Genomic DNA, 18866 nt, shown 5'->3' with positions numbered 1-18866 from the left:
GCAGCGCCAGGCCTGGTGCCAGGCCAGGGGGCCCAATCCTGACAGCTGGGCCCAGGCAGCACCAGGCAACGGGCCCCGTGGCATGCGGCTGGGGCCGGTGACTGGCGGCAGCGCCATGTGGCTTCCCCGTGGGGAGCTGGGGGTCGCGGCCTTGTCCTGGCCTGTGGGCCCCGGGCCCCGCCTGGCCCTGAACCCGCTTGGGCTTCGGGGTCAGGAATTCACTTACCCGCTTTGGCGAGAGCTGCATGGCCAGGATGGGAGACGGCGCCTGCGGCAGAAAGGGCGGCGCTGCCACTTGGCTGGGTCCTTTGCCAGCTTCCCAGCTGGGCAAGTGCTGGGTCCCCCCCAAGTTCCCCTTTGCCAATGGGCCCCCCGCCCGGCTGGCACCTCCTGGCCCCGGCTTTGAAATCCCAGTCAGAACCGGAGAGGTCAGGGCCCAGCTCGGACTCTGCCACTGGCTCTCTGTGACCTTGGGCACCTCACTTAGCCCCTGTCCGTGCAGCGGGGTAAGAGCCGGAGGGAAAGGCCCTCCCAGATGCCTGCACTGAGGCTCTGCCCACGGCTGAAGGGGGCAGGGGAGAGCAGGGCCTGGCTGGCCCTGCGTGAGGAGCAGCCAAGCTGGGAGCCACTGCAGGGCGCTGGCTGGGCCCTGCCCCATGGCGCAGACTCTGCGGGGAGGACGCTGCATGTTTGCAGTCACGGTCAGTAGCCCACGCGGGCAGCCTGTGCCCTGCCGCTCAGGCCCCTTGCAGGCTCGGTTCCCCAGGCGCCGCCGAGACCCTCCGGCCACTCAGAACCCCCCCCCCCCCCTGCCCCACTACCTTAGAGACACTGAGTTCCTCCAGGCTGACCTCCCGGCTGCCCTGGCCTCTCCCGCCGGCGAGCCCCACCTTCAGCACTCGGCCTTGGTCTGGGGAAGCAAGGGAGGTGCTGTGGCGGGCGCGGAGGCTCTGGCTCGTCCGGGGAAGGGTTACACCGCGTCTCCCCAGGCAGGGGGCCGGACGCCAGGCCAGGGCTGACAGTTGCACCCGGAGCCGCCTTCGCCCAGTCCCCAGCTCCGCGACTGGGGCCTGGCTGCGGCTGGTGGGCAGCTGCCATCCCGGGGACCGTGCATGGCGCCCGCCCGCCTGTTCGCTACGCCCCTTCGCTGCCTGGGGCTGCGGTTCCCAAGCAGGGTCTCTGCCCCCTGGGCACAGCAGCGCGTCTGGCCGTTGCCTCGCCCCGCCGCCGGCTCCCTGCGAGCACCAGCAGGTCCGCCCCGAGGAACTGGGCCGGTTTGCTCAGCTCCGCGTCCGGCCTGTCGTTCCGCTCCGATCGACTCGGCCGAGCACAGAGGTGCTGCGAACGCCGCTCGGGGTGCCTGAGGGCCTGGGCCAGGCGAGGCGAGGCGGGGAGCGCCAGACAGCGATCACTGCCCTGCTCTGGGGTAGGAACGGGAGGGTCTGGGCGAACAAGCGGGTGACCGGCTGGCTCAGCGCCCCGCTCGCTCCCTGGGGCAGGGCCGGTCGTGTTGCTCCGCACAGCCCCTGGCACCGGGCGGCGCTGCCCTCAGGGCACGGCTGAGGTATCTGGCTACTTGGGCGGAGTCCCACAGCCGGCCCAGTGAGGGGCGGCTCCATGGGGAGGCTGGTGCGTGGGCAGAGCGGGCGGTTTTTGCTGGCGCCGGGGCCACGACGTGATGGCGCCAGCTGCTGTGATGGCAGCAGCCCAGCAGCCGCAGCCCTGGCGGGGCCGAGCCCGGAGCCTCTACCTGTCCCGAGGAAGAGAACGTCGTAGGGCCCGGTGTCGGTCTCCACCCTGTCCACCAGCAGCTGCCGGAGCCGGTAGGGCACGTTGACCCGCAGCAGCACGGGCTCCCGGCCCAGGGGGTACACGGGGTCCCACATCAGCTGGTGGCTGCGCATGAAGCTCATCACGTCGTCAGGGAAGTCCTTGGTGGAGCGGAGAAGAGGGTCGTAGGTTTCGCTGGGGCACTGGGGAAGAGATGGGAAGAGAGGGGGGAGTTCACAGCACAAAGCGACCCGCCCCCTTCCCCCGGCCGTCACCAGCCTCGGCCTCCCCCCCAGGTGCCACGTGGGTGCTCACCGTCCCCGGGCGGGGGTAGGGGACCCGGCCCTTGTACTCCACCCAGTGGTAGTCAGCGCCTTCCTTGTGCGCGAAGGGCCCGCTGAAAGCCGCTCGCACGGCAGCCATGGAGTAGACGCACACGGCCGAGCCCGTGAAGATCCCGCTGCGGAGAGGAGAGAGGCCGGCCTCAGCGGGGCTCTGCCGTGGGCCGCCTGCTCTGGGTGGTCAGACCAACTGGGGGCCCTGCCCGGGGTCTGCGCCACCCAGCCCCCGCCAGCAGCGCTGGAAGGTGCTGAGAGAGCAGGGCCTGCCCCCGCGCTAAGCCAGAGACAGGACAGCGTGGCCACCGGCCCAAGAGCCCCCTGGGCTGCCCAGAGGCCAGCGTTGGTGGGTGAGGCAGGCAGGCCTCCGGGGAGCGGGATGGCTTGGCAGCGGGGCCTCGGTGCACCCTCCTGCACGGACCTCGCGTGTCTCTTCTCCCCGCCCCACCCCTGGCTCGTCGCAGCCTCCGGCCGCCCAGTCTCCCCGAGAGTTTCCCCCGGCCCGGCCGCCGGCTCGCACGCACCTGGAGACGGTGAAGAGGCCGAAGACGAGGGGGCTCTGGGGCTCCCGGGTGCGGAGGAGGAAGACGTCCTCTGCAACGACAGCGGGGCCGAGTCCTGAGCGCGCCCCTCAGGGCGGGGGGTTCGAGTGCCTCTTGCCCCCTGCGCGCTCTGCCGAAGGACCGGGGCGTAGGCCCACCCGGCCGGCCCAGCCAGGGCTGCCGTGGCCCCGTGACGGACCCGCCTGGGCCTGAGGCAGGGTGGCCCGGGCCGGCCCCACTCACCGAGCTGGTCGAAGTGCGTCTCGCTGGCCTGGGGCCCCGGGACGGAGCAGACCAGCCGGGCCTTGAGGAACGTGCTCCAGCGATGGATCAGGCTCCGCCGCCCGCCCGCGTCGTTCTGCCAGCCACAAACCAGCCGCTCAGAGGAGGCTCGCGCTGCTCCCGCTGTGCCCGGCCTCACTGCCCCCTGCCGTGCCCGGCCTCACTGCCCCCTGCCACGCCCGCCCCAGCCACGCTGCCCCCTGCCACGCCTGCCCTGCCCCGCCCCCTGCCCCGCCCCGCCCCTGCCACGCCCACCCCAGCCACACTGCCCCCTGCCACGCCCGCCCCACCCCCTGCCACGCCCGCCCCAGCCACACTGCCCCCCGCCACGCCCGCCCCACCCCCTGCCACGCCCGCCCCAGCCACACTGCCCCCCACTGCTCCTCCCTCTGCCACGCCTGCCCCCCCAGCCGCACTGCCCCACACCATGCCCACCCCCACCCGCACCCCGGCCGTGCTGCCCTTCAGCAGTGGTAACCAGGCGGGGCAATTAGGCTGCCCGCTCCAGCCCACACCCTCTCCACAAAGCAAGGCAGGGGATGTGACTCGCGCAGGGGCAAACCCAGGTCTCCTGACTTCCCTGCCCCTTCTCTAACCACTTGTTCATGCTGCCTCCCACCCTCTCCCCACACGCCAGCGCTGAGCCCCAGGGGCCCTGGCCCGGGGGAGGGAACCAGAGGACAGGGCCATGGCACAGCGCCAGCTCCTCCCCCTCGGGTAGCTCACCTTGCAGACCCGCGCCACCCGGGCATGGACACGCCGCCTCTCCCATGGGCCGGCTTCCAGGGCCGTCTCCCGCAGGAAGATGTAGACCTTGTCGTCGTGGGCGTTGTGGGTGTCGGGAATGACGTGGGCCCCGATGAAGACGGGCTCTGGGAGAAGAGAGGGTCAGAGCACCCCGGGCTCGTGCAGGCAGGTGCCTGATTCCCCTGGCTCACGTCCCCTTTTCCTCTGGCAGCTGCGGCTCCGCCCCGGCCTCGCTTCCAGCTGCGGCCAGGCGCTGCCTTCAGGACTGGGCCCTGGACGGAGCCGCCATGACGCTCCCGGATCCTGACCGGAGCCCTCCACCCCCCGGCTCCTGCACCATCCCCATCGGCGAAGCAGGTTGGGTCCCCCCATTGGGCTCTGTGGGTGAATCGTGGTGGGACGAGGCAGCCGGTTTGAACGGCCCCTAGACTGGAACGGCCCCGGGCGCGGGCCCCGTGGGAGCTCTGGCCTGCCCCGTGGGAGCGTTACTGACGTGGGAGGATGGGCTGGGATGGAGGAGCCCCCGGCGCGCACCGGGAGCGCGGCAGCTTCCGGCCACGTCGGGGCCTGGATTTCCGCACGAAGCCACGCGGGGCTGAGGCACGGTTCACACCAGGCACCGCGGCCCAGAGCCCGCCTTGGCCTTTGCCCTTGCCTGCAGGACCCACGTGTGGTGCTGCCCCCCAGCCGGCCTGACTCATCCCGCCAAGACCGCTGCAGCCTGAGGTCTGCTCCCAATTTTCCTCCCCCCCGCCCCTTCTCCCGGGGGGCAGCAGGAGGGGCTATCTGAGGTGCTCAAGGAGGGGCCTGCACCTTAGGGACACCGCGGGAGCCGGCCTTTTAGAGCAGCAGGGCCAGAAAATCACAGCCCTGCTCCTCTGAGATAAACGTGGCGCCTGCCTGTCTCCCTGCCGCGGCCCCCCTCCCCCAGCCGCACTAAGTGGGGGGTAGGATGCCCCCTGGCTATATCCTCACAGCCCCAGCTATGTCCTCCTGTCTATCTATGTCCCCGCCCCCTGGCTATGTCCTCCTGTCTGTCTATGTCCCCGCCCCCAGGCTATGTCCCCGCCCCCAGGCTATATCCCTGCCCCCTGGCTATGTCCCCACCCCCAGGCTATGTCCCCGCCCCCAGGCTATATCCCTGCCCCCTCCCCACCCCCAGGCTATGTCCCCACCCCCAGGCTATGTCCCCGCCCCCAGGCTATATCCCTGCCCCCTGGCTATATCCCCGCCCCCAGGCTATATCCCTGCCCCCTGGCTATGTCCCCACCCCCAGGCTATGTCCCCGCCCCCAGGCTATATCCCTGCCCCCTAGCTATGTCCCCACCCCCAGGCTATGTCCCCGCCCCCTGGCTATATCCCTGCCCCCTGGCTATGTCCCCGCCCCCAGGCTATATCCCTGCCCCCTGGCTATGTCCCCGCCCCCAGGCTATATCCCTGCCCTCTGGCTATATCCCTGCCCCCTGGCTATGTCCCCGCCCCCAGGCTATATCCCTGCCCCCTGGCTATATCCCTGCCCCCTGGCTATGTCCCCGCCCCCTGGCTATGTCCCCGCCCCCAGGCTATGTCCCTGCCCCCTGGCTATGTCCCCGCCCCCTGGCTATGTCCCCGCCCCCAGGCTATATCCCTGCCCTCTGGCTATGTCCCCACCCCCAGGCTATATCCCTGCCCCCTGGCTATATCCCTGCCCTCTGGCTATATCCCTGCCCCCTGGCTATGTCCCCACCCCCAGGCTATATCCCTGCCCTCTGGCTATATTCCTGCCCCCTGGCTATGTCCCCACCCCCAGGCTATATCCCTGCCCTCTGGCTATATCCCTGCCCCCTGGCTATGTCCCCACCCCCAGGCTATATCCCTGCCCTCTGGCTATATTCCTGCCCCCTGGCTATGTCCCCACCCCCAGGCTATATCCCTGCCCTCTGGCTATATCCCTGCCCCCTGGCTATGTCCCCACCCCCAGGCTATATCCCCGCCCACTGGCTATATCCCCACCCCCTGGCTATGTCCCTGCCCCCTGGCTATGTCCCCACCCCCAGCGCACCGTTCAGCCAATGATCCTGGTTCTGCTCTGTCCGGATGTAGTGCTGCTCAGCCTTGTGAAGCCGGGTCCGGAAGAAGGCGGCGCTGCTGCCCATGAAGTCGCTGGAGGTGCCCGAATACAGCTCCCCCTCTGTGCTCGGAGAGGCAGGCCCAGGTTAGCTGGCGGAGCCAGCGAGCCCCACCCCGGGGCCGGAGAGGCAGGGACCGCTGGGGGCGCTGTGCCCAAGGGGCGGGGTGTGGCCGCGACAAGGAACCGGGGCGCAGGTCCTTGGAACCCCGCCACCGAGTGAGGCTGGGGGCCTGGGCGTGCTCTCCTCGGGCTCCCTCCCTGCGCCGGGGCAGGGCTCGGAGGGGGCCTTTCCCTCCGGCTGCTCTGTGAGGGGCGGGCGGGGAGCCCCGTAGCGCTGTGGGGTGCTCTTACCTACGAGGAGCCCGGTGAAAGGTTCGTGGGGGCTGTACGGACACTTGCCTCTCCCCGATTGCACGGAGTGGGCCACCAGCTGCATGGGGGAGCCCCCCGGCTCCTGGGGGGTGGAAAGGGGATATGTGAGCGGGGAGCAATCGGGGCTGAGCGGCCCTGGGGCAGACCTGAGGGATTTCCTGGCCCCTGTGGTGTCAGAGCCACGCGCATGTAATTGTGCCCCTCCCCCTGCCCCTGCCCCTGCCCCACCCCTTCTCTGCGGCCCTGTCCTGTGACCCCGCCCCCGCCCCTGCCCCACCTCCAGCCTCCCTCCCACACTCGCTTTCACTGGGCTGGGGCATGGGGTTGGGGTGAGGGTTCCAGATGGGAGCTCTAGGGTGGGGCCAGAAATGAGGGGTTCCGGGGTGGGAGGGAACTCCGGGCTAGGGGTGTGGGGTGTGGGAGAAGGTGAGGGCTCTGGTTGTGGGCCCAGGCTCTGGGGTGGGGCTGGGGAGGAAGGGGCAGGGCCCGGGACATCTCCCCACTGCAGGCCCTACCCCTCCTCCGCCCTTCCCCAAGCCTCACCCCGGCTCCACCCCCTGCCCCTCCCCCAAGCAACCCCCAGGGGATTATACGTGCAAGGTGGCAGCGGGGTTCCCCTCCCCCTCCCCCCATGTGCAGCGAGTCGGGAGGGGGAGGCCCGGTGGGACAGAGCAGACCGCTGGGCCGCTCCGGCTCCTGCCGCCCACGTGGAGAGAGGGGGGAGCGATTCCTGCTGCCGCGGTGCCACACCCCTGTAATCCCCCGGGGCCCTCTGGTTGGGGTGGCCGCCATGGGGCTCCTGAAAGCGCGGGGCCCGGGGCAGCCCCCGAATCGTCCTGTGGACGGGACAGCTCTGACCGCATGGGCTGGGTGTGCGCGTGGCGTTGGGGGCCCCGGCGCCCCAAGGGCTCACAGTGCACCGAAGGGCTCGGAGCTGCGGCCGCTCGGGTCCAACCCCAGCTGGGCAGGGTCACTCAGCTGCTGGAGGCCTGGGAGGAGCCAATCTCTGGAGAGGGTTTGCCATGGCGAGGGGGGGCCCCTGGAGTCTGTGCCTCCCTCCTGCTGCTGGGGTGCTCTGCACCCTCTCCTCGGACCCCTCACACTGCCCCCTCCTAGGCCCTGCGCCAGACAGCGTTTCACAGGGACCCCGTGGTCCGACCCCTGCCCTGGCAACGGCCAGTTAACCCTCAGGGGTCTCACCTGGGCCCGGGCCCCAAGCTGGATGAAGGCGCAGATGGGCTGGTAGGAGCCGGTCCCGCAGGCAAACACGTGGCTGCTGTTGAATGGCTGGAGAAGCCGGATGAAATTGGCACATTCCATCTGCTCGGGAGAAAAGCTTCCTTCAGACAATGGGGCCAGGGCTCTAAGCAGGCTGGCAGCCTGAGGTCCTGCCACTTACGGATCAATGAGGCCAGGGCTCCGAGCGGGCTGGCAGCCTGCGGTCCTGCCACTTACGGATCAATGAGGACAGGGCTCCGAGCGGGCTGGCAGCCTGAGCTCCCGCCAGTTACGGATCAATGAGGACAGGGCTCCGAGCGGGCTGGCAGCCTGAGTTCCCGCCAGTTACGGATCAATGAGGACAGGGCTCCCAGGGGGCTGGCGGCCTGAGCTCCCACCAGTTACGGATCAATGAGGCCAGGGCTCCCAGGGGGCTGGCGGCCTGAGCTCCCACCAGTTACAGATTGATGAGGACAGGGCTCCCATGGGGCTGGCAGCCTGAGCTCCTGCCAGTTACGGATCAATGAGGCCAGGGCTCCGAGCGGGCTGGCGGCCTGAGCTCCCACCAGTTACGGATCAATGAGGCCAGGGCTCCCAGGGGGCTGGCAGCCTGAGCTCCTGCCAGTTACGGATCAATGAGGCCAGGGCTCCGAGCGGGCTGGCGGCCTGAGCTCCCACCAGTTACGGATCAATGAGGCCAGGGCTCCCAGGGGGCTGGCGGCCTGAGCTCCCGCCAGTTACGGATTGATGAGGCCAGGGCTCCCAGGGGGCTGGCAGCCTGAGCTCCTGCCAGTTACGGATCAATGAGGCCAGGGCTCCGAGCGGGCTGGCGGCCTGAGCTCCCACCAGTTACTGATCAATGAGGCCAGGGCTCCCAGGGGGCTGGCAGCCTGAGCTCCTGCCAGTTACGGATCAATGAGGCCAGGGCTCCGAGCGGGCTGGCAGCCTGAGCTCCCGCCAGTTACGGATTGATGAGGCCAGGGCTCCCAGGGGGCTGGCAGCATGAGCTCCTGCCAGTTACGGATCAATGAGGCCAGGGCTCTGAGCGGGCTGGCAGCCTGAGCTCCTACCGGTTACAGATCAATGGGGCCAGGGCTCTGAGCGGGCTGGCAGCCTGAGCTCCTGCTGGTTACAGATCAATGAGGCCAGGACTCCGAGCAGGCTGGCAGCCTGAGCTCCCGCCAGTTACGGATCAATGAGGCCACGGCACCCAGGGGGCTGGCCTTGCATGGGTCAGGCAGCTTCCTGCCTGGCCGTGCCTCGCTAAGCTTTGAAACAAGGGTCACGAGCCCCGGTGCTGCCTTACCTTGGCGTCCTTCCCAGCCAGCCGGCAGCGTTCCACCTGCTCTTTGGGGGCTGGCCAGAAAACCTGCAAGAGAAAGCAGCAGCCCGGGGTCAGTTACTCCAGCCTCCTCTCGCCCCTGGGGGCTGGCCTGGGTCGGGCAGCGCCACGGGGACTGCCGTGCTCCCCGGGAGAGCCCCGTCCCTGCTTCTGTCGGGCCGCCAAACGCAGGCTGGGGCGGGTCAGAACATGCAAGCACCGGCCAGCCAGGCGGCCACGTGGCTCCCGAGCAGCGTGCCCCCCCCCGCCCGGCTATGTGAACCAGCCCTTGGTGCTGGCTTTGCAGGATCAGAGCCCCGGCAGCTCTCAGCGCTGCGCTCCCAGCTCCCCCGGCTGTGGGGACGGGGAAACCGGAGCTGCCGTGGGGCCACCTCCCTCCCCCCGCACTGACCTCCTGAGGCGCCTCGTTGGGCCTGTCCAGGTGCAGCAGGAAGAGGCGGTTTTTGGCTCCCACCATCAGCCATGCCCGGGCCTCATCCACCAAGAAGGACTGGAAGGCCAGGCCGTCCTCCGAGGCCAGCAGCAGGCGGGAGCTGTTGGATCTCAGCAGGTCTGCAGAGCAGAGGAGGGGATGGGTCACCCCCATACACAGCAGGGAGCACTGATATCCCCCCCACCCTACAGGCCCCCCAGGAAAGCCCACGCATAGACTCATAGACTTTAAGGTCAGAAGGGACCATTATGATCATCTAGTCCGACCCCCTGCACAGTGCAGGCCACAAAATCTCACCCACCCCTCCCAGAATAATCCTCTCACCTAGATCTCAGATATTGAAGCCTTCAACTACTTTGAAGACCCCAAGATGCAGAGAATCCTCCAGCTGTGATCTGTGCCCCATGCTACAGAGGAAGGCGAAAAACCTCCAGGGTTTCTGCCAATCTACCCTGGAGGAAAATTCCTTCCCGACCCCAAATATGGCGATCAGCTGAACCCGCAGGAAGCCCGGCTAGTAGCCGTCCTCTCCCTGACACCGGGGCAGGGGCCCAGCCCACCCTGGCCAGGAGCCGCCGGGGCCGCTGGCAGCCCGGCCTGGTGTTCCCGCCAGGGAGCAGAGCGTCCCACGGGTCAGGGAGCCGGCCGGCCCCGCGGGAGACAAGCAGCTGCTGCAGCCGGGCCGGGCGGCTCCGCGTGGGTGTCGCTGGCCCTGCAGCAGATCGGCGCCACGGGGCCTGCAGGAATGTTCTCCCCTCGCCCCTTCGGCGAATGAGGGAGGGGTCCAGCCGCGATCCTGGCAGAGGGGGCCTGGCAGGGGCTCTGTAAGGACACAGCGCCTCGGCGAGATCAGTTCCCCGGCCCGGCCTGTTTAATGCCAGGCCTGCCACGTCCATGCCCACAGCTGCCCAGCCAGGGCGCGGTCCTGGATCGCTGGGGCCGTTCCCCTGGCTGCGGCTGCGAGCTTCTTCCGCGCCAAGGACAAGCTTTTCCAGTCTGCGTCGGGGTCCGCACTAGGATGTGGTAGCCCCACGCGAGGCTGTGTGTGTGGGGGGGGGGCTGTCCTAACTGGTTAGCTGGTTCTTTTACCCATTAACTGACTAACTGGTATTTCACATCCCCCTCTGGACTCTGGGGCTCATGCGCATGGGGGAGGGGAGTCTAACTGGACCGAGCCGGAGCCGGGAACTCGCCCTCCCTCCCGCCCCCCAAGCCTGTGACCGCTGGGCGGGGAGTGACCCCAGGCAGGAACTGGGCAGGACCCAGCGCTGGGGCCCCTCAGGCCCCGTGCAGGGAGGGGAGCCCCGATTCAGTCTGGCTCCCAGGCCAGTTGAATTGCCCTGCGCTTCCAGCGTTACATCCATCGCCACAGCCAGGGAGCACGGTCCCTAGTTTCAGATCCTCCTGCCAGTAGCGTGGCTTCTCCCTCAGTGACGAGGTGGGTGGGAATCTGACCCAGTTCGCCCCACTCATAGAACAAACCCAAGCAGGGAACTGGCTAGTTACACAGGGAGCCTGGGGGTCGGGGCGGGGCGGGGTGGGGGCTGGGAGCCGGCTGTGTGGTGCTGTGCCCCGTATGGAAATATGGTTTTGAATATGTCACTTGAATTGGCATTATGCAAATCAGGTCAAGTAACCGATCATTCAAGAGCTTGGGAGCACCTAAATGTGTCTATTCTATTTGTGTGCACGTATCATTTTTGTATGTGGAGCCAGAAATCATGAAGTGTGAACCTGCTATTAAGGAACTTAATGGCTCGGTGATCAAGGCAGCGATCTGTCAATGGCTTTGTGTTCCCTGTGAGCCCAAACCGTGGTTGGTCCTGCAAAGACATGTGACCAGGCCACCAGGGGCTGGACTCCATGCTGAATTTGGTATTTTTCCATTGGGATGGGGAAACAAAGGTTTCCCGCCCTAGAGAAATTCCATGTCAGAGATGGGAAGCAATCAATATTTGTCTTTTGATCCTGCCTCCCCTTGCTAAGCGGACACATGGCAAGCTGCTAGACTGAGGCCAGAGGAAAGATCAGCTCTGGCTTGAAGGATTTAGTGGAAATAATGACGTGGGAGAGAAAAATGATCGGTAGCAATTGCTTCCTGTACCACGGCGAGTTGTGATGTTCTGTTATTTCAGACTAGCAGCTTACTGTGATCTGGTTTCACTTGCAACCACGTAAATCCTACTTTTCCCGCTTAATAAAACACTTTGGCTACATCTACACTGCAGGCTTTTTGCACAAGTACATTTACAGTCCAGCGTTGGAAAACAGGGCTTCTTCCAGCAGAGTTATTCCTCTCCCCATGAGGGCTAAGCAAGAGCTCTTCCACAAGGAGGCTGTGTAGACAGGCAATGTGATTTTGTTGCACAAGAAACCCCTATGGCTAAAATGGCCATGGGAGCTTTCTTGCGCAAGACAGCGTCCACACGGCCATGGCAAAAGCACATGGCAAAAGCACATGGCCGTGTGGACACTTGCACAAAACAGTTCTTGCGCACGAAGCCTGCAGTGTAAACGTAGCCTTTTTGTTTCCTATCAAACCCAGTGTAAATAATTGTTACCGGGGAGAGGAGGGGGGCAAACAGCTGTGCAGATCTCTCTTTCATTGATCAAGAGGGTGAACTCTGTGAGCTTTCGCTGTGTAAAACTTGTATATGGAGCGCAGAGAGCGCAGGCAAAGGGCTCCCATCCAGTCATGTAGCAGATCGGCGTGTGAGCATTACCGGCCCCCTCTGTGGCGATCAACGGGCCCGGACGCAGCCCCCCAGCTCTGGTGGGCCCTCGTCCAGGCCCTGCGTCTGTCACAGGCCCAGATGAGCTGATTGTCCCTGAGAGGCCGCGGTTCTATTCTAAGCCTTTGGCGGCGTGATCAGGGTGCCGGGGTCATTTTGTGGTTCAGCCGTATTGTTCTGGGCCGTCCCCTAGTGCACCATCCTTCCTGGCTTGGGTCTGTCATTTCCTTTCTGCACGCCTGCCTGCGTCTCCATGCACCTCCATCCAGCCCCGTGCAGGCCTCTGGCGCTAGCCCGGCTCCCGCGAGGCCCTGGGCCGGAGGGAGTCTGGGAGGTTTCTTTCCTCTGGGGTTTCTGAAACCTAAACTTGCCCGGCTGCTGTGGCCTTGACCCTGCTGCGTGTGGTCTGTGAGTCACACCTCCTGCCTTTGTCTGCATCCTCCCCCAGCCGGCCCGCAGCTGGGAGCTTCCTCTCTCCGCGATGCCCATGGTGTGAGGGCTGCGAGGGCTTTGAAGCAGCCTCCGTCCTCCCACAAACAGCCCCAGCTCCCGCCTGGCCACGGGAAGGGAGATGCAGCCGTTGTGTTTCCGGGACGCCTTATCCATGCTGGCAATCGCCCAACAGGGACTTGCGCCGGCGTCGCTGGGCTTCCTCGCCGGAGGCTGCGTGGTGGGGACCCCGTCCAGACCCGCTTCTCCCCGACTCCTGTGTGGGCCTGGGTTTCAAGCCAGAGCTCTTCCGTAACCGCACTGGGCGTCTCCCTGATTGGCTCGTACTGAGAACGCATCGCCCCCAGGCCACAGCCGAGGAAGACAGGTTTGGAGAGCCCAGAGCACCGCGGATAGGCGTGAGCAGAGACCTGGCTGCAGGTGTCTGCCTGGCCCCGCATCCCCCAGGTGTCCCCTCCGCCCGGCCCCGCCGCCCGCATGCCTCCCCTCCGCCCAGCCCCCCCGCCCGCAGGCCTCCCCTCCGCCCAGCCCCCCGCCCGCAGGCCTCCCCTCCGCCCAGCCCCCCCGCCCGCAGGCCCCCCCTCCTCCCGGCCCCGCCGCCCGCAGGCCTCCCCTCCGCCTGGCCCCCTCGCCCGCAGGCCTCCCCTCTGCCTGGCCTCCCCACAGGCCTCCCCTCCGCCCTGCCCCCTTGCCCGCAGGCCCCCCCTCCGCCCGGCCCCACCGCCCGCAGGCCTCCCCTCCGCCCAGCCCCACCGCCCGCAGGCCACCCCTCCTCCCGGCCCCCTTGCCCGCAGGCCCCCCCTCCGCCCAGCCCTCTCGCCCGCAGGCCTCCCCTCCGCCCGGCCCCCTTGCCCGCAGGCCTCCCCTCTGCCTGGCCCCCTCTCTCCCATCCTCCAAGCCCCTCGCACCAGAGCCGCTGTGCTCAGCGGGCGTGAGCCAAGCAGTGTGTTCTGGGCTGGAGAGCGTGGGGAGGCTGCCAGCGATGGGGCTGTGCGTTAGGGGGGTGCTGAACCAATGGCCCCACTAGGGTGTGCTGGGATGGGGGTGGGCGAGAATCAGAGGCCCCCACCCCAGCTCTGTCATTGGAGCTGGCCTGTTAAGGGGCAGGGGGTGACCTGCGTGAATGTGGGAGGGGGAGCTGGCTCCAGGGACCCGGCTCCCAGGGAAGGGCTGGACTCACTGAGGTTAGATGGTCTTATTTGGACAGAGCAGAAGCCAAGCGCTGAAGAGAGGGGCCTGCGAGGCGGCGAGGGTCGGGCCTCTGCCTTGCCCCCCAAGAGCCGGCCCCCCACCAGCAGCCGTGTAGCTTTGTCCTGTGCTGTTAGCCAGCGGGCGCGCTCTACCCCAGAGGCAGCTGCATTTCGCTGTCAGCCTTCCCCAGAGTCCCTAAAACGCGTTGGGAACCTCTTGGCTGAAAGGGGCCACGTGCAATGTGGCCACCAGCCCCTTGTCCTCCGTAGCCGTGGCAACAGAGTATGGCGCCATGAGGCTGGTGCCGCCACGCTTGGCCGATACGGGCCGCACCAGTAGATAAATCACCGACCACGTGTCACTAGGAGGCTAAGGCAGAATGAGGGGCTGGCTCGCTGCCCCCCCACACACCGAAGTCCAGGGGTCCCCGCCCCCCGGCGAGGGAACAATGTGCTTTGCGGCAGGGTGTGTGTGGCTGGGGGCGGCCCCAGGGCGAGGCCCTGACCAGTGCAGAGCGTGGCACAGAATAGGGCCCTGCACGCGGAGGCTCAGGGTTGAAACGGGGCATTTTTAGACACCCTCCTATGCCCAGGGGCAGCCGTTGGGCCACTCCCTTTCCAGCCCCCAGCCTGAGGGCTGCTCTCACACCGGCCTGTGCCACTTTCCACAGTCCCCCCCGGAGCTCAGCCCCTCTCAGGTTCTGGGGCTTTACACGGAGCGAGACGCCACCCTGCAGAGCTGAGATGGGCCCCTCCACACCCAGGAGCCCAGCTCCCCCCTGCCTCACCACCTGCCTGGCATTGGGGCTGCCTGCTGCCCCGTCCAGGAGGGTCTAGAAACAGCAGAGCCCCCAGGAAATCCCTGACTCCAGAGCCGGGGGACAGCAGCTCCCTACCTTCGTAGGAGAGGCGCAGGCGAGGGACAGCTGGCGTCCACGCCCTGCCATGCCCCAGGCTCAGCAGCAGAATCCACGTCAGCAGGGCTGGGGCAGCGGAGAGGCGCGGCCTGCTAGAGACCAGGGCCGGCATGCTGATGGGTCCTCTGGCCCAGCTCCTCTCAGCTGGGAAAGCCGCTCCCCCCGCCCAGGAGCATGTTCTGATGGGGGAGGGTCTGGTGCCGCTTCCAGCTGCAAAGAGAAAGGGAGGGATTGTGGGTCTCTCCGAGCCGCGGCTAGCCAGGCTGGGTGTGTGCGGGCGGAGCCCCTGCGGCTCCCAGCCTGGCCCGCAGGGTCCATCGAAATCAAGGCGGGGGAGGTCAGTGACTAAAACCAGCCGGGGAATGCACCCGGGAGCGTCTCCGTTCCCACTTGTCCCTCCGTCGGTGCCTAAGGGAAGATGCGTTCGCACGGGCTGATGTAACCAGGGGCAAGACGGTGATTCCCGATTCACTAGAGACTTGGCACTAGATTTGGAGCCGCTCGGGGGCTGGACCAGTTTCTATAGCGGGGGCGCTGAGAGCCGCTGAACCAAGCTACAGCTTAAACCTCCAAAGTCCAGGGCTCTCTGCGCCGCACCAGCCAAGGTCCTGCCGGATCACACACATTGCTGGGCTAGAGGGCTCCGGCTGGCCTGGTTCAGAGGCTCAGCCCCAGCAAGGCCGGCGCGGTGGGGGCGCCCGTAGGCAGCAGGGCCAGCTGCAGACCGGGACGGTCCCCATAGTTCGGGACCACTCAGACCCTGCCGGATCTGGCCTGTGACCAGGTACCAACGTTCATGAAGTGCCCCCCCTTGAAGATTATTGCCCGCCCCCACTGCAGGATGTGGGAGGCCGCATCGGGGGAAGGGGAAGGGTTTGGCGAGGGTACAATCCGGATGGAGTCCCAAGGGCCGCGGCAGACCGGCGGCAGAGCCGTCGCTTATGTCGATTTGCTACAAGAGGGCGCCAGCCGAGATCAGGGCCCCGGGGCAGAGAGCGCGGGAGCCAGGCTGCCCTGCCCTGCCCGGTAGCTCGCGCTGCCCTTCCCTCAGCACAGCCGCCCCCCTGCCCTGAGGAAATCGCGAGGGCTGGAGTCGCACACACGCCCCTAACTCCAGCCGGGAGCTGCTGTGGACTTGGGGCCGCTCCCTTCCCCCCATCCTCCCACCGGCCCTGGGAGGCCAGAGGATTCTCCCACAATTCCCGGGGCGAGTGGTGGGGCCGGGCAGGGGCTGGACTGGAGGACCACACAGGCGTTCGGCGGCCCCCTGCGGACTGCGCCAGCTGCCCCGCACCAGCTGCGGGGGCTTAATTGCCGCTGCTGTTCTCTCGTCTTTGATTCCCCCGTCCGCACCGGGGCTTTGAGAGGCTGGCATCAAAGAGCCGGTTCCCCCTTTCTGGCCCCATTTCTTCCTGCCCTGTCCCCAGAGCGGCTGCTGCTTGGGCCACCTGCCCCCTCGCCAAGGGGGAGGCTCAGCGCAACCAATAACATGAGCCACAGTAGTGAGGAGAGGGAGCGTGTGGGGGGGGATCCACCCCTATGCATGCGGGGCCACGGGGTAGCCCCCACAACGGCCCTTCCCGGCCAGGGCAATGCCAGGCAGGGGGGTTGCCCTGGGTAACCGCAGAGCTAGAGTGGGGGCCCATACTGCATTGCATCCTCAGCCGCCAGCTCCCACAGGCCTGTGGCAGGCCAAACCCAGTGCTCCTCACAGGGCCAGGGCCCGTGTTTGTGGGGTGCGGGGAGTCTTGGGAGAGCCCCCGCTGGTAACTGCAGGTTGCTGTCAAGGCAACGGGCCTGTCTGGGGACCGTGCCGAGCAGTGGGGGGAGCCCTGTGTGACCCCCATGCTCTGAGATGGTCCCAGGTGACTGCAGGATTATGTGAGGGGCCCTTAGCTAAGGGCTGCGCCTGAACCACGGCCCTGTGGTCTGTGGAGGAGCTGATGGGTTTTGCATGACTCCTCTGGTGGATGAAACACAGGGGCTGGTTCAGGTGCCAGGGGTCAGTCCTGCGTACCCTGTTAGTAGTCTGGTTGGTCTTGCCTACCCTACATTTCACCTCCTGACAACCGCTTGCTTACAAAATCAGACATAACACTGCGGCAGTGTCACAGCGTGCTCCTGCTGACAAATGGCGCTGACAGACGGCTCCGGCTGACAAACAAACGGCTCCGACTGACAAACGGCTGACTTTCTCATTTCTACCTTAGTTCTAAAATAAATCCATTGGGATATAAATACTGGGCTTACGTCTCAGTGTATATATAGAGCAGTGTAAACAAGTCGTATGACATTGTAGTTTGCACTGACTTTGCTAATGCTTTTCAAGTAGCCTGTTGTAAAACCAGGCAAATATCTAGGTGAGTCGATGTCTTCCCGGAAGCCCTCTGCATGCTCCCAAGGGGTCCTACCTCCGGTTGAGAACCACTGCCCTATACTGTTCCTAAATCAAAGGCAGCTTCAAGCCAATGCTTCTTTGCTTTCTATGGCTGACTAAAAACCCTCCTTACAGTGCACAAGGTTTAGGAGAGTCATTCTGTCTTTTGCCCCCTGTGGCTACTGCACCAGTCTTTTAATGCAACTTGTGGAACTCCCTGCTGGAGGAGAGAGGATCAGAGAATAGTTGTCAATGGGTCACAGTCATGCTGGAAGCACATAACAAGTGGAGTTCCGCAGGGGTCTGTTTTGGGACCAGTTCTGTTCAATATCTTCATCAACGATTTAGATAATGGCATAGAGAGTACGATTATTACGTTTGCAGGTGACACCATCTGGGAGGGGTTGCAAGGACTTTGAAGGATAGGGTCAAAATTCAAAATGATCTGGACAAACTGGAGAAATGGTCTGAGGTAAACAGGATGAAGTTTAATATGGACAAATGCAAGGAAGGAACAATCCGTCTCACACATACAGAATGGGAAATGGCTGGCTAGGAAGGAGTCCGGCAGAAAGGGATCCAGGTGTCATAGTGAACCACAAGCTAAATATGAGTCAACAGTGTGACACTCTTGCAAAAAAAGCAAACACAATTTTGGGACGCATTAAGAGGAGTGTTGTGAGCAAGACACGAGAAGTCATTCTGCCGCTCTACTCTGCGCTGGTTAGGCCTCAGTTGGAGTATTGTGTCCAGTTCTGGGCACCACATTTGAAGAAAGATGTGGAGAAATCGGAGAGGGTCCAGAGAAGAGCAACAGGAATGATGAAAGGTCTAGAGAACATGACCTATGAGGGAAGACTGAAGGAATTGGGCTTGTTTAGTTTAGAAAAGAGAAGACTGAGAGGGGACATGAGAGCAGCTTTCAAATACCTAAAAGCATGTTACAAGGAGGAGAGAGAGAAATTGTTCTCCTTGGTCTCTGATGATAGGACAAGACGCAAGGGGCTTAAACTGCAGCAAGGGAGGTTTAGGTTGGACATTAGGAAAAAGTTCCTAACTGTCAGGGTGGTGAAATACTGGAATAAATTGCCCAGGGAGGTTGTGGAATCCCCATCACTGGAGAAATTTAAGAGCAGGTTAGACAGACACCTATCAGGGATGATCTAGATCAGTGATTCTCAACCTTTTTTTATAAAGTACCCCTTTAAAAAATAATAATAATAATAAGTACCCCCAGTGCCTACAGCAGTGGTCCCCAACCTTTTGGGGCTGCCGGGCGCCTGGGGGCGGGGCTGTGCATGTGCCACATGCCCGGGGGTGGCACCGCGCATGGGCCGGGCACCTGGTGCTCAGGATGCAAGAATGGCTCAGACCGGCCCTGGGCACTAGGCAGGCACACATAAATGCCCCGGTGGGTGCCATAGCGCCCGCGGGCACCGTGTTGGGGACCCCTGACCTACAGTTTTCAGATACACACAATTTTTTTCAACCGTTGCAACACATTTGTTTAAACAACTTAATCGTAGCCGGGTGGGCGACGACATTTTTGGGTGTAAAAAGTACAAAAATAATAAAACGCTGTAAAACTTAACACAAAAATTCCGTTTTCTCTAGATTTCTGTTGGGTTGACGTCTCCCCACCCACCCCACCCCGACTTCTCCGGAGTACCCCATGGGATACGCGTACCACTGGCTGAGGAACACTGCTCTAGCTCCGTGGTATTAGCCACTGGCCACACGTGGCGATTTGGCCGGGTGACTGTGGCTCGTTCACTAGAGCTGTAGGCACTAGCATGGCTGCTGCTTTAGAACTGGTTGGACACACGGATCTAGATGGTGCGTGGTCCTGCCGTGAGGGCAGGGGACTGGACTTGATGGTCGAGTGCTAGGATTCTGGGACTCTATAATTCCCTGCTGTGACCAGGTAAACCCAGGGCCACAAAGGGAGCAGGCACTGAGAGAGCTAGAGAGAGCAGCCATCATCACTGTACCGGCTGGGAAGCTACCAGGCTCCAGGCTGCGCTCCTCCCCCGGAGGTCGGGATGC

At 64.7% G+C, this 18866-nt stretch overlaps 1 protein-coding gene across 3 annotated transcripts in view; it reads right to left on the bottom strand.

The window, feature by feature from the left end:
• Positions 1-18866, bottom strand: part of LOC142830966 (semaphorin-3D-like) — a 33507-nt gene that overhangs the window by 3899 nt on the left and 10742 nt on the right. For 2 of the 3 annotated variants that reach the window (XM_075939469.2, XM_075939467.2), the window contains exons 2-14: positions 14423-14653; positions 9113-9273; positions 8686-8748; positions 7362-7481; positions 6141-6243; positions 5721-5849; positions 3659-3804; positions 2894-3008; positions 2633-2726; positions 2086-2230; positions 1751-1973; positions 822-910; positions 227-268 (exon numbers count right to left, since the gene is read on the bottom strand). In XM_075939469.2, the coding sequence (XP_075795584.2) occupies positions 227-268; positions 822-910; positions 1751-1973; positions 2086-2230; positions 2633-2726; positions 2894-3008; positions 3659-3804; positions 5721-5849; positions 6141-6243; positions 7362-7481; positions 8686-8748; positions 9113-9273; positions 14423-14555 (1563 nt within the window). In that variant the 5' untranslated portion in view covers positions 14556-14653. The remainder of the gene's footprint in view (positions 1-226; positions 269-821; positions 911-1750; positions 1974-2085; positions 2231-2632; positions 2727-2893; positions 3009-3658; positions 3805-5720; positions 5850-6140; positions 6244-7361; positions 7482-8685; positions 8749-9112; positions 9274-14422; positions 14654-18866) is intronic. The other variant, XM_075939468.2, reaches the window with a different exon arrangement.

The sequence above is a fragment of the Pelodiscus sinensis genome, chromosome 11, assembly GCF_052426305.1.
Source record: "Pelodiscus sinensis isolate ZL-2025 chromosome 11, ASM5242630v1, whole genome shotgun sequence".
NCBI lineage: Eukaryota > Metazoa > Chordata > Testudines > Trionychidae > Pelodiscus > Pelodiscus sinensis.
Note: the sequence above shows the minus strand (reverse complement) of the source record. Positions and strands in the feature narration are given on the sequence as shown.